The sequence below is a fragment of the Rhagoletis pomonella genome, unplaced genomic scaffold (assembly GCF_013731165.1).
Source record: "Rhagoletis pomonella isolate Grant_MI unplaced genomic scaffold, Rhpom_1.0 Rhpom_scaffold_00002, whole genome shotgun sequence".
Lineage (NCBI taxonomy): Eukaryota > Metazoa > Arthropoda > Insecta > Diptera > Tephritidae > Rhagoletis > Rhagoletis pomonella.
In genome coordinates, this window is record NW_023458556.1 from 48,869,191 (window position 1) to 48,882,907 (window position 13,717).

General features: G+C 35.2%; 2 protein-coding genes across 5 annotated transcripts in view; both read left to right on the forward strand.

Annotated features, from left to right (window-relative positions):
• The window catches only part of LOC118733752 (potassium voltage-gated channel protein Shaker), a 224,938-nt gene that overhangs the window by 44,311 nt on the left and 166,910 nt on the right, over nt 1–13,717 (forward strand). The window lies entirely within an intron of this gene.
• Nucleotides 13,116–13,717, forward strand: part of LOC118733753 (serine protease SP24D-like) — a 1,216-nt gene continuing 614 nt past the window's right edge. The window contains exons 1-2 of one of the 4 annotated variants that reach the window (XM_036463289.1): nt 13,116–13,448; nt 13,531–13,715. In XM_036463289.1, coding sequence (XP_036319182.1) covers nt 13,189–13,448; nt 13,531–13,715 — 445 coding nt within the window. In that variant the 5' untranslated portion in view covers nt 13,116–13,188. Of the gene's footprint in view, nt 13,449–13,497; nt 13,716–13,717 lie in introns of all 4 variants that reach the window. The other 3 variants (XM_036463290.1, XM_036463287.1, XM_036463288.1) reach the window with 3 other exon arrangements.

Here is a 13,717-nt window from a genome sequence, read left to right on the forward strand (position 1 = left end):
GAGGTACTTTGTCTTAACCTCGTTCACCGCTAGACCAACCTCTTTAGTTTACTTTTCTCAACTGGAAAATACTGCGGTTACATCCCTTTGTTTCAGACCTACGTAATCGAGATCATCTCCATACGCGACAGCATTGTTCTTTCGCTATTCAGGGTGCCGCTGCGATTCAGATTGGCAGCTCTTATTACGCTTTCCAGCATCAGATTGAAAAAGTCGCACGAGAGTGAATCGCCTTGTATAAAACCTCGTTTGGTTTCTATTGGCGCGGTGAGGTCCTTCCCAATTTAGACGGAGCTTAAGGGTGTGCTTAACGTCACTCTACATAGCCGTATTAGTTTTTTAGGGATCACAAATTTGCACATAGCATCGCAAGTAACTTTAAAATCGACAAAAAGATGGTGTATGTCGACTTGCTTATCTAGTGTCTTCTCCAGGATTTGACGTGCTGTGAAAATTTGGTCAATGGTGGACTTACCAGGTCTGAAGTCACACTGGCAAGGTCCAATCAGCTCCCATAATCAGTACAATTCAGATAGTTTAGAGATAAACTAAACGAAAAATCTTGTTCGTTGACGATTTTTGTAGCCGAGCAACTCGTTAGCCGATTTTTTTAAGTATCCAGTGTCCCTCATCGCATAAAAAAGCAACCAGTCCAAATCTTGTTCTGTTAGTTACTATCTCTGAACTAGTAACATTATTTCATGGGAACACTTGCACACTGCAGAGTAAGCTTGTGGATATACTTACATATGTATGTATGTGTGCATCTTTGGTTGTACGCGCTCGTTGCCTAGCATGCGTGTACAGTTCAAGGTTTCAACGGGTCGTCGTCGGCGTCAGCATCACCAACAGCAACAGCACAGACGACATCAACAACGAGTGCCTTGGGGCCCTGATAATATCTCTTATGCTGTTGTTGTAGCTGTTGATATTATTATTGTGCGTATTACTGTTGCGACTTTGACCGTTAATGAAGTAGCAGTTTTTGTTGCCTTAATATGAAGGAGCAGCCTTACGATATGCATATATACGAGACAGAGCATTTCTTTCAAAAAAAAATAAAAAATAATATAAAATTATAATTTTATGTCGGAAGGTTTGGGCCAAGCGCTCACTAAGCCTAGATGTCCCAGGAACCCACGATCCAGAAAATAAAGGTCGCGCCATTCGCGGACCGCTAACCCTCTCATCGTCGATTTGACAGCATCCACCCAATCGCTGACGTCATAAAATACTTTTGTTTACATTCACTGTTGCCAACTTAATGCTTTTCGCACCAAATTTAGTGGGTATTCAAAACCCGAACATATTTGAGTTTGGTGCTTGGTGCGTTTTTGGTGCTTTTGTTTTTAGTTTGAAGACACCAAATCACACACAATCATAAGCGACAACAAAATATGTGGCAGCACCTTCAATCAAGCCAGAAGAAATCGACCATCGTGCAAGAAACATTGATTTTTATTAATTTGAATCGGCATCCTTACAATATAATTATGTATGCATATAAAGTCCATAAAATACACCAATAAATATTTGGTGCTTTTTCAAATTGAAAACTTGGCAATACTGCCTTTTGTTCGATGCTTCCTCTTTTTCTTGTCGAGTTCGTCTTGCTCTCTCATTCTGGTATTTATTGACGTCATGGCCAGTTACTCTCAGCTCGATTGGCGCAATCTTGTATTCTATCATTCTTGCCAGGAACCCAAATACTCTTCCTCTCAGGCTATATGTATGCGAGTTTGCCCTGCCTAGGGAATCCATCAGTCCTGCAGTTGCCTGCAATGTTACTATGTCCTGATGCCGAAACTAGACTATTTTGGAATTACTATGTGCGGCAATAGGAAAAGGGATGAGGCATTTTCGGAACAGCTTTAATTGTACCATAAGCATTTGCGCTGATAGGTAGCCAGTTAGGTACCCCCATCATCGTGGTAAAATCTGCCTGAAAATGTTGCAGATTTCCGATAGTCCTAGCTTGAAGTTTACGGAGAATTCAGAGAACACCTTCCGTCTAACTTCGACCCATCCGTAAATATTTTTACTGAACTTCTGTCCCAACTACTAACAAATATGAAATATACGAATACAAGTACACAGAGCAAAAACCGCGTAAAAAATAGAACAAAAGTAAGAAGATATCTTACCAGGCATTATCTTTTCAATAGAATCAAGAAGGTAATCTCTCGACTAAGTTACCTAATTAAAACCTAAAAATATAAAAAAAAGGCTGCGCTGATCTGTTCTCGAACCTACTGAGTGACAGTTTACAACTCAGCTCAGCGTTCTTATAACCGTTTCAACTAATTATTAAAATTTAAAAAATGTAGTCTGAAAAGAAAAATTATCGTAAGATTGAAAAAAAAATCAGAAATCACGATCACGAAATCAATGTATCTATAAAATAAAAGTAAAAAAATAACGAATATTCAGATCGAAAAAATATAAGCCGTAAAATAACTTTAAAAAAAATCACACCAAACTGTGACTCGTGGTGTGTGCATAGTTTTATTTTAAAAGTGGCTGCAGGTCTGCTTGTCAAAATTTCCATTTAGGTGAAAATATGCTTGATTACAACTGATTTTTTTTATCACTTTTGCACGTTGTTCAACTGAAAATTGCTCAATGACTAAGTTTTCAAAAGATTCTTGTGCCAATTGTCTGAAAATAATATGTACATACATATTTGCTTTTACTGATATTCATCACCCTTGTTGCACCCCATATATTTTCCTGCACTTTCGCAATATTAACATATTTACTTGCCTACAAAAATCAAATTAATTTCAAGAGAATTCATATGAATTTTTATCTCCTCGAATATATAGATATACCTTTTGATGCATTATTCCTTGAATTCTAAACGCCTTCACTTCGCAAAAAACATCTTAGTTAAATAGATATGTAATTTATTTGCTGCATAAATAAAGTGGGTCGAAGTGCCGTGAACTAAAAATTATTGAAGGCGTTCTAACATACGCACATACGCACAAAAGACAAAAGCATTCTCACAACAACACTGCTGCACTCACTTGGAAAATTCACTATTTTTTGAAAGTACTTAATTTACTGGAAAATGAATTAAATTCACTAGAAATGGGGGGCCCGCCCTTAGTAAAAGCTAAAAGTTACATAGATATTAACTGGAAATGTAAGCCTCACTGCAAAATGCGTTTGTGAAACTTTTCGACAATGTGTGCTAAAAAGTGCAAACGGAATCGAAAATTCGTTGAATATAAAACTAAAAGTTTTGTGGAAAAAGTTACGGATAGATACTTACATGAGTATATGCCACCAAACGTTTAACCAGAATTAAAAAAAAAATTTTTGGGTATGCAGTTAATAAGCTTATAAAATTCTAGCAAAATAAGTGCAAGTGTTGAGCGGCTAAAAAATCGCTTTGGTTTTTAATATTTTTTTCGTTGACAGCGTTTTGCAGCGACCCTATTAAGCTGGCATTTAAGGGTACTATTTTATATATATATAAAGAAAATTTTAAAGTTAGGGGGGGCCTAGGGGACCCCCTGCCCCTACCTGGCTACGCCCATGGAGGGACCCGTAGGACCACTTGAAGGCTTAAAGGCAATGGATGATAGTATGACACGAGTATGTGTAAGGTATTGGTTGAGGCTGAAACTTCTGGAGAAAGAGACCTAGACATTAATGTCTTTTCAATGTCCCAAGATAACTAGTACGCCACAATTATCTTTAGTGAGAGGATTCTACAATCGGCTATATCGCGAAATACATGTGAACCAATAATCCCAAAAATTTTAAAGGAAAACAAAAACAAGTTTTCCCAATTTGTTTTTGTTTTGCCTGTTAAATTATGGGAACAACTTCATCCCATGGAATTGGCGATAAGGCTGATTTTTGAATTCCCTCAGTCTGATTGCTGGTTTCATCGTGATTCTGACTCCGAACTAACGCGAATGTAAAGGGGAGCATCTGCACTATTCTCTTGCAGAATATACCTCGGCGTTCCAAGCCGAAGTGGAAAATGGAGGCGGAGATATGAGTTAAGTGATAGCCAAACTGCACTCAAGGCATAATATAACCCTCTAACTACTTCCAAACAAGCTCGGCATAACGAACTTTTTTTTATTCACAGAATCAACTTTTAATGAGTAATTAGCCTATAAAGGGAGTCAGGCAAGGCATTTCTTGGTATACAACCAGTTATAACACTTATTTCCTTTAGCCATTGAAGCAGCCGTTAAAAACTGGGTGAATATTTAGCTCGGCAATAATTGGAAGCACCGACTTAAGTACATATTAAAAGGCTAAGAAAAATTTTGTCGGCCTTCGTTTGGCGGGACCGATTTCTTAAAACAAAATCTCCATTTGAAAGGTATTTTCCCATGACTAGATGACGATAGTTTTTATGATTTCGAAACCGATTGGAAATTACTGCTAAATCCGCCGCGCCGTGTCAATATTTCCGTACTTAGGTGTTAGGACGAGTTGATTGCTTCAAGACAGACAGCTTGCAGCCGCACCTCTTATTGAACAAGCGGTGCAGACTAAAAGGGACCCTTAAAACGAGACTCCACACAGTTTTTTTTAGCGCATCTCGTACATGGGTTGTTCACGTTGCCCATTAATTAAAGAAAAAGCGGAACAAAATGGTTTTTTTTAAATAAGTTTTTCTTTCCTAACTAATACATAAGAAGAAAACTATTGTAGCAAGATTGGAGAGAAGCCAAATCGTTTAAGTGATTATATGATAATTTAATGAGCAACTTAACCGAATGTCTTGCTGAATTGATGTATGTAAACGACTTCTTTTTTGAGGTTACTTTTGAAACCATTGGCCTTTGGTGTGTAATCAAATCTTACAAAAGTCGCGTTGTGATCAGTATTTATCAGCGCATATAGAATTACATAAGTCTTTTGCAACAGTTGCTTAAAATATTTTAGGCATAGAGCTGAGCAGCGTGATTTCCCTTTAATTCACAATACTCGATATATCTCTATTTTTATAAAAAAAACTTCTACCTTCGCGAAGACGGGATCAAACCCTATTTAATTGAAGCCCTAAGATTTTCCGTTAATGGCTTATATAAATATTCAGCAACTCGAGACGCCATGAAAAGAAGAAGAAGAAGATATGTGTATTTATGTACCTAAAAAAGGTTCTGGCCAAGCATTCATTACCTACAAACAACAAATTAATAAATGCTCAAGCTACATACATACATATGTTTCAAAGTGGGCTACACATTTTTCCACTTACACATCTGTCATAGCTATACAGCTACACCTTCATTAATGTCAATAACCGAATTTTACATATTTCGTGGATTAATATTGATTTTTTTCACGTTTTTTGTATCCTTCTCAAACCCCAATTTTCCACCTTACTTAATCATGCACAATTTGTAAGTATGTATATGTACAAATACATACTCACGAGTATAAACAAGCTTTTTCATTCAATAAAGGATTACCACATATTTTTCTACCGCTCTTTCTGTGGATTAGCGATTCTATAATAAGAGTGTGTAAATTTAGCCATCTGTTTGCCAATGTCATGAACAGTGTTGCCAGAATTTTTTCAGCAATCCAGCTAAATGGACCAAAAAAGAGCTAAAAACAGCTAAATACAAAAAGTAAAGACAATTATTCAAATATTTTATTAGTTTTCCACAAAAAACAGCAAATGAGTACAGATTTCGTACACCCAAGTAAAGTATGTTAGTGATGAACATAGCATTGCAATAATCGATTAGCTGTCCCCTCAAACAAAGCTAAGGGCGCGTACAGTATAGGTAGACATATGTACATCCAACCTGCGTTTACCGCTTTTTACAATTTTGTGAAGATTAACTATTTATTCGTATAATATTTTTTATTTGTATTTTCCCAAATTTAGAAAAAATCTAAAAAGAGTTAAAAGATTTTCAGTAAAAGCTAAAAAAAAAGCTAGCAGCCAAACTGGAATTTTTCTAGCTAAACGGTGAAAAAACAACTATTTAAATCTTGCTGGAACATATCTAAAATGGCAACACTGGTCATGAATAAACGAATACATATGTAAATAGTTGCATACATACACATTTATTTTCGCCAAGAGATTAAAAAAAATCTCTAGGTATTCCCCAATGCGAGAATTGAATGCATAGCAATCAAAATCAAATGCAATTGGGCTTCACGCTGTCGTTGAAAATTAAATATTTTTTGTTGAAACCGGTAAACTTGGAGGCATAAGGCACTTATAAAGAACTAGCCTTATATTAAGCTCCTAAACATCGTCTAACCATAATTATTGACATCTGGTGGAACTCCGAATCTCTAAGGTAGATCCCAGAAGAAAAATGTGCATTTAACAATCCCCCCAGCTTTACATATTGGGCTCTGAATTATTTGCGTGTGGTTGCCGTTACTATAATGCACCATTCCCATTGTTATTTAAAGCAAAAGCTTTTTTTTCGAAATTTGAAAGGAATAAGGATGGTACGGAGGCTTTCTAAGATCAGATTGATTTATTTTACGTTTATTTTTCCAAGAGTTCCTCGATAGGTCATGCGGCGTTCGCAATCGCACGCTGCGATAGGTAGGTACATAAAACAAAAGTCAACCTTATGTAGCTGTCTAACTTTGGCACTCACACGATGTGTTGAACAGCTATTTGTTTAGGTCTTTGGGGTGATTTAGTCGGTAGGCAGCATTTTTATATCCGATTGCGGTCTATTTCAGATGCCCAAAATTTTCTTTCTTTTAAGTTTTCTAAACCATGACCAAATGATCCAACGGAAATAGATAGAATGGAACATTTAGAGCCTCCGCTGGTAGCGTCAACAGCCATTGACCTCTGAATTCCTTCGCTAACTTTTTTAACGATGGAAATCTGTATGATTGAAAAAGCTCTCATCAACCACCTATCTTACTGCACTCAAACATTACAAGAGGGTGACAGGCGGTATTTCATTCATCGGTCATTATATAAATTTATTGTGGGAACATTGATTTTTGGATTTCAGGGTTACCAAATCTCATTTTTACCACTATGGCGATTTACACGGTTTTGCAACAGATTGAGGGGCGGTTTTTTATATGCATGTGTATTAGGCTGGGTCGAATTTGTATGGGGGAAATTAAAAGTCATTTGACCGCAATGTAATAGTAATATTATGATGTCTTAGGTCTAAGCCAATAGTTATTAACCAAGAAAGATTCATTAAAAACTTATCTTTAGCCCGCGCATTTGAACCAAAGTGTATGAATTTTGAAAATGAAACTTTGGCTTGTAATATCTATGGAATGGTTATTGTTATAAACAGGACGATATATCAAATTAAGGGCTATTAAATTTAGTACCTCATGTTCATTTATCATTTTTCAAAAAGTCTACACGTTTTTAAGATATTAAGATAAAACTTATAAAAACTATAATTTTCCCTTAAGAATTTTCAATTCTTCATTACTTCAGCAACCAAGTGAAAAATACAAAAAAAAGAGACGAGATTTATTTCAGACGTTTTAATGTTTTCGGATGTTTATATAATATTATGACTATGGACTTGGTCACGCCGATTTGGTCAGTTTTCAAGATCGTGGTGAATGAATGTATTGTCAAAGATTAGGAATCGTTTGACAAGTTAACAGAAGTTTCAAACATATAAGTATTTACATACAATAGCATAATACAATTAGGGTGATAAACGTTCATTTTAAGTACATTTTTGCAGTCTTGAAAACTGGTGCGGAATGGTTTCATTAGTCGCCGAAGAAGCTCATTTTTTGCGGTTTCTAAAATTTCCGTTATATGAAAGTAGGGGACGTGCCATAAGTGTTTAGATATACATAAATATTTTAGTTAATTCCATTATGTGAAAAAGTGTCTGTAGGTAAATGCAATAGTCTTTAACATATCCTGGGCAATGATGACTCTCCAATTGGACGATATTGCTTTGCATTCAGCTTGAACGAAAAAAGTCACTCGCTGGCACAGTTTTCTATAATCCGGTTCTTTTAGTTAAAGGTTATTTATACAATTGAAGAGCATTTTTTTTAGAAAAAAACTGGAAATCGACTTCAGTTTTTCGATACAACTTTGGTAAATGTTACTCGATCGGTACGTAATAATTAACAAATTGAAGGCGAGACTTAGGGCCAATTTAACAATGCGTAGTTAACTCGGAATCGGGAGTTAACTGCAGATTTTTGTACTGAAAATCTCTAATTAACTGTCGATTCGGAGTTAACTACGCACTGTGAAGTTGGCCCTCACTGTTACTGATTTATGATAATAATATGATGAAAATCGTTCAGATTATAAACCAATGATTTAAAAAAAAAAAATTGTAAACAAAATTTTTTGTCATGTTGCTATATTTGCAATTTTTAAATTGTATGCATAAACATAAGTAAAGTAATAAGTGTTTCTAGAGGTTGTGCCTATTCAGTGTTTCCATATTCATTTGCATAAACAAAATTTTTCCACGATGATGGAAAATAAGGGCTATTCTATTAGAGCTACCGAAATTGTTCCTAAATTTGGAAAAATTCGCAAACTATAGTTAATATTAAAAAAAAGATTAGAATATTTGGAACTAGCGATCTAAATCCACGCCAGCAATATTGATGCTGTTCTTTACATCTTTTGACTATAGGCCGGTGCAATTATCAAGAAAACAATTGAAATTTTCTTGAAAATAGATAAGTTAGAGATTAACGATAAGCTAAAGTGCTGCGAGTAATGATATTTGACTTTATTTTCTGCGTTAACGGATTCATTATCTAATAATATGCACCAACCATTTTTACTGAACCCGGAATTTTTAACAAGAATTGGTCTTATTCGACTAGTGTGCTGTGGGTCACTTGGCGGTCGATGCGCGGGCTCTCACACTTAAAATAAAATACTAATATTTTGCAGGCTTGTTGTTGACTTCATGATACAATATATTTTCACTATTACCAAGGGATTTGATAAAAATTAGATATTCGTGTATATCTAGTCGACAATTCTCGGATTCAATCTGTGGCCTAGCATTGTCTACACAGAACGCAACCTCAATATTTAAGGTCGAAATACAAAACAACTCCAACATATTTCACTCTGTGTGAGCGATCCAGTTATGTTCTTGAAAATTTAGGTTTAAGTAGTAAGTTTTGTAATTATTTCTTATTTTTAATGATCATCAAACAATCATCTCCGAATTTAAGTTGCGTTAAATACATACACTGCCGGAACAAAGTATAGGCACAGCAAATTTTTCACAATATATGCAAAAATTTTTATTCTAATATTTTTCCGCCAACTTTATATACAAATATGGTTCATTCAACAACAAAAAACATAAAAATATAATTCCTAAACTTTGTGCAAAACCCCCGAAAATACAGCAAGTTTTCATCCAAATTTTCAACTTTTTAATCAGATATTTTAGATTTTTTTTGGGTATGCAGTTTTGCATATTTTCCATATAAAGTATTTTCGAAAAAATGTTTGTATGGAAGACACTGCATGAAAAGATTGCTAAAAATCAAAAGTAATTACTAGCTACTTAAAACCTGCACTTTATGATAAAATTGATTGGGCTACAAATCTGCATACTCAAAAAAATTCTAAAAAATCTGATTAAAAAGTTGAAAATTTTCTGAATTTTCACGAGTTTTGCACAAAGTATAAGAATTATATTTTTATGTTTTTTGTTGTAGAATGTACATATTTTTATACGAAATTAGCGGAAAAATATTAGAATGAAAATTGTTGCATATATTGTGAAAAATTTGCTGTGCCAATACTTTATTCCGGCAGTCTAAGTACGTAGTGTATATTTATTTTTTATATGACATTATAATGAAAATAATACAGTAATCCAATAATAATAATTTGTATTGTTCTTTTCTTTACAGGTAAGTGTGAAGCATTTCAGTTGTTCTTTAAGGCATATTCTCGATTAAAAAACGTATGTATATATATTTATTTATCTACAACTATTTCTAACAACTCAAAAATATTATATTTTTTGCTGTTGTTTGCGAAAATGCAACAGTTATTTGTTTCAATTTCGGAAAAGTCCTTTCGTATTTGGCTCTTTCTTCGGGTTCGTAATAGTGGTACCTTTTATTGTCCAATTCACTGAATTTTTGTAGCGCTGCTTTGTAGCACGAAATCAATCTTAAATAAAAGATTAATCTTGTTCCAGACTTCTCGCCCCGGTAAAGGGTGCTAGTTCTCCTCTAATTTTGCCTTATTAAATACATGTACACGGTAGTGGGAGAAAAAGTGTTGGAAAAATGATTCGAACTTGAAAAAAGTGTGTGGTGACCCGAATGGAGGCAAACTTATGCCAAAATGGGGCCGGTTGTGATACTGTTTAATTGATTCGGTACTGACGCCAACTGATCCCCTGGAAATGGAACCAGTCAAACTTAGAATTATAAAACGTTAGCTTTCAGTAAAAATTGTGAGATACTGTAGAACTGTACCTACTTCGCATTAGCTCGGTGAAATTCTTGTGTTAAATTTAAACTGATCAATTTACCCTCGTTTACATTACCATGAAGGTCAGTAGAGAGGAGGTCAAGTACGGGCTTAAGTTGGCATGGAAAGTCGTAATCTGATAACTGTGTATTTCACCTCATGGAATTTATCCCTCATTGTAGGTTTTTTTCTAGAATAATTATCAAACTGTGGCGTCATAAGAACATAATAGGGCATACCTCTACTCTATTTGCAGTGCGTTAGCCATTTTTTACAATGGCATTCTTGCAAGCTTATAAAGCCGTGATTATTTTCCTAAATTCCGCGCTCATATAAGCGTTCTGTCCAAAATATTTCCAAGCGTCTAAGTAACTTCGTCGCTGGAGTCAATTTGACGCCACTCAGTGAAGGTAGTTGGAATTGAGGTAGTCTTTTCTCTAACCAGATTTGCACGATAGCTTAGGAATTTTTTCAAACTTCACTTAAAACGGATGGCTATCTTCCATTTCAGTTAGAGCCAAGTCAACCGCGTAAGCTGTGGCTTGACTTCCTGTAGCCTGTTAGCGCAGTGGCGGAAGAGCTATAAAAAACTGGATAAATTCTGACTACAGTTCTAAAATTACTACTAGAGCGGTATGGCGTGGTGTACTTATCCTTACCGTAAGCTTGTGTTAACATGGGAAAATTTAAGGTGCGAGGAAAATAAAAGTAACCCTAAAATAGCCCATCTTTACTGCTAACCCAAGCAAAACAACTTCGGCATTGTTTGGGCGGAAAGAAAATCTCGGCAGTTTGACACCGGCTATGGTGCTTTGACAATATTTATTTTATTGATTTTTTTTCGCTTGTGGAATGACGACTGGAGTTACGGGCGTCTTTTTTTTTTGTTGAAAGATCGAAACACTCTCTTTGAGAACCCAATAAAAACTTTATCCGATAATAAACTTAGATTATAGGTGGAGCTAGCTACGATATAGAGGTTAGATTCAGATGCGTTTGTGTTTTCAGTATAATAACAATGGGTTTTCAAACAAAAGTATTTTACGATACCTTAACTAGGTAGCGAAAGGATCCCAAATAAAGGGCATTTAGTCACAACCAAGCTGCTCTTGAGTTGTTTGAAACCACCTGTACCTTTACAAGGGACTTAAGCTCGTTGCCAAGTGAAACAGTCTAAAGATCGTGTAGGAATTGCGATACTTTCTAGCGTACCATTGGACCGCATCCAAATATAGGTAACCGAAACCACTAGAGCAATACTGACAGCTCCCTGCTCTTTAGCAGGGCTAATTACAGTACTTAATCCATATTGTCGCCATAGGTATCGCCGATGACCCGTGCTTGTAGGATGAAAATAATAGAAAGCATTTACTCTGTAGCTTTCCGGTCTTAGGCAAACTGAGATGGACTATTTTTGGGTCAGATGTGTTTAGAGTGGAGTATGTTCTTTTCCTCAACACGCTACTAGAAGGCCTAAACGAGCTTGATAAGTTTGCAGAGGTGGAATTATTGACCACGTTCACGTGTTTCCCCTATCTACTTCATAATTTTTCTAAGTATTAATTGCAATGGGGGCTTGAACATCGTTTGGCTTTTATCTCTTAAGCCAACTATAGAATTTTAAAACCTCTTAAGAAGTTTAAGCTATATAGCGAAAGTACACCCTGTGTTAAGTTTTAACTATACATTGTTTTGTTATTTTCCTTTAACAAAACCCGCAAGTTTCAGATTTTCTGCAATACCTATTTAAAAATTTATTCTCTTGCTTTGTAGTTCATTAAATTTCAGTAACGGTTAAGGTAAAATCTTAGACCATACACTGAAGGTGGTAATCTATGTAAGCTTTGCAGGCCATTACGATATGGAGGCAAAAATATTAATTAGTCTAGCTTTCTTAATTAAAATACACCTGGTGTCATAAATGTAAGCGCACCACTTATTGACACTTTTTTACAATTTATTATTTTTTTTTGTTATTTAATTTTAGTTTTTTTGTTATAAAATGATAGTTTATTTATAAACAAAGTCCGTATCGGTTCAAGTTTATACTTTGTTTAAAAATTCAACAAACTCTCGTATACATTTTAATAACATTTCTTGGAAATATTTTGGCTATAATAAAGCGCAAGTTTGAAATAGCTTGGACCTACCGTTGATTTTTGTTTTTTTTTTGCTGGTGGTGTTGTGCATTTGTATGTTCAGAAATTTTTTTATTTCTACAATAAAAGAGAAAATCAACGTTAGTCCTAGCTATCTACTTCAAACTTGCGCATTATTATACTCAAAATGTTACTCAGAAATCTAAATTAAACAGCTACAAATTTTTAAGACAGTTTGCTGATTGTTTTTAATATTGCAGAAAGTTGTAAACATGAATTTATACGGTTTTTGTTGAATTTTTGAAAAAGAGTAAGTAAAATTAAATAACAAATAATAAAAAATTCATTGCCAAAACTTTGCAAAACTTGGTGCGCTTATAATTATGACGCGGGGTGTGTTTCAATTAAGAAAGCTAGACTAATTCATATTTTTGTCTCCATATCTTAATGGCCCGCGAAACTTACATAGATTACAACCTTCAGTGCAAGATCTAATATTTTAATATAAGCGTTTTTTAATGAGCTTTTGACGACTCGTTGTTTTTTATGTATGTACGTCTCAAGCTACGCTCTCAAACATTCGCCCTCAACGTATATATAAACCTTAGTTTCGCTTTGTTAGCTTTCAAAGTATTTTTGTGATATTTTGGAGAAGCCATGGAGCAACTAGCGTGTTTTGTAAAACTTCTTATCCTTATTTGTCTGATTTCCGAGGCCGTGCAAGTTGACAATGTTTTGAAGCCCGTTGTCGTTGATTCTAGCGCGTCACTACCAAGACCACGTATTGTGGGCGGTCTTATCGCAGCCAGTGGCCAATTCCCGTATCAGGTATCAGTGCGCGTGGGAGGACGTCACAGTTGCGGTGGCGCAATACTTTCTCAAGACTATATCATAACTGCAGCACACTGCGTAATCAGGTAAATTAATTAGTTTATCAAAAAAAACTAACAATGTAATTGAGATTAGGTTATCTTGGTGTAATTTGAAAAAATTTTCCAGCCTTCCAACGTATTTTGTCACCGTGAATGCTGGTTCTGTAAATAGTTCTGTGGATGGCGTAGTTGCAGGCGTATCGGAAATAATAATACATCCTGATTTTTCTTACACCGATAGTGATATTGCCTTGCTGAAGCTCAATGTTTCACTACAATTCACCGATCTCATCAAACCAATAGCACTGGCTGGT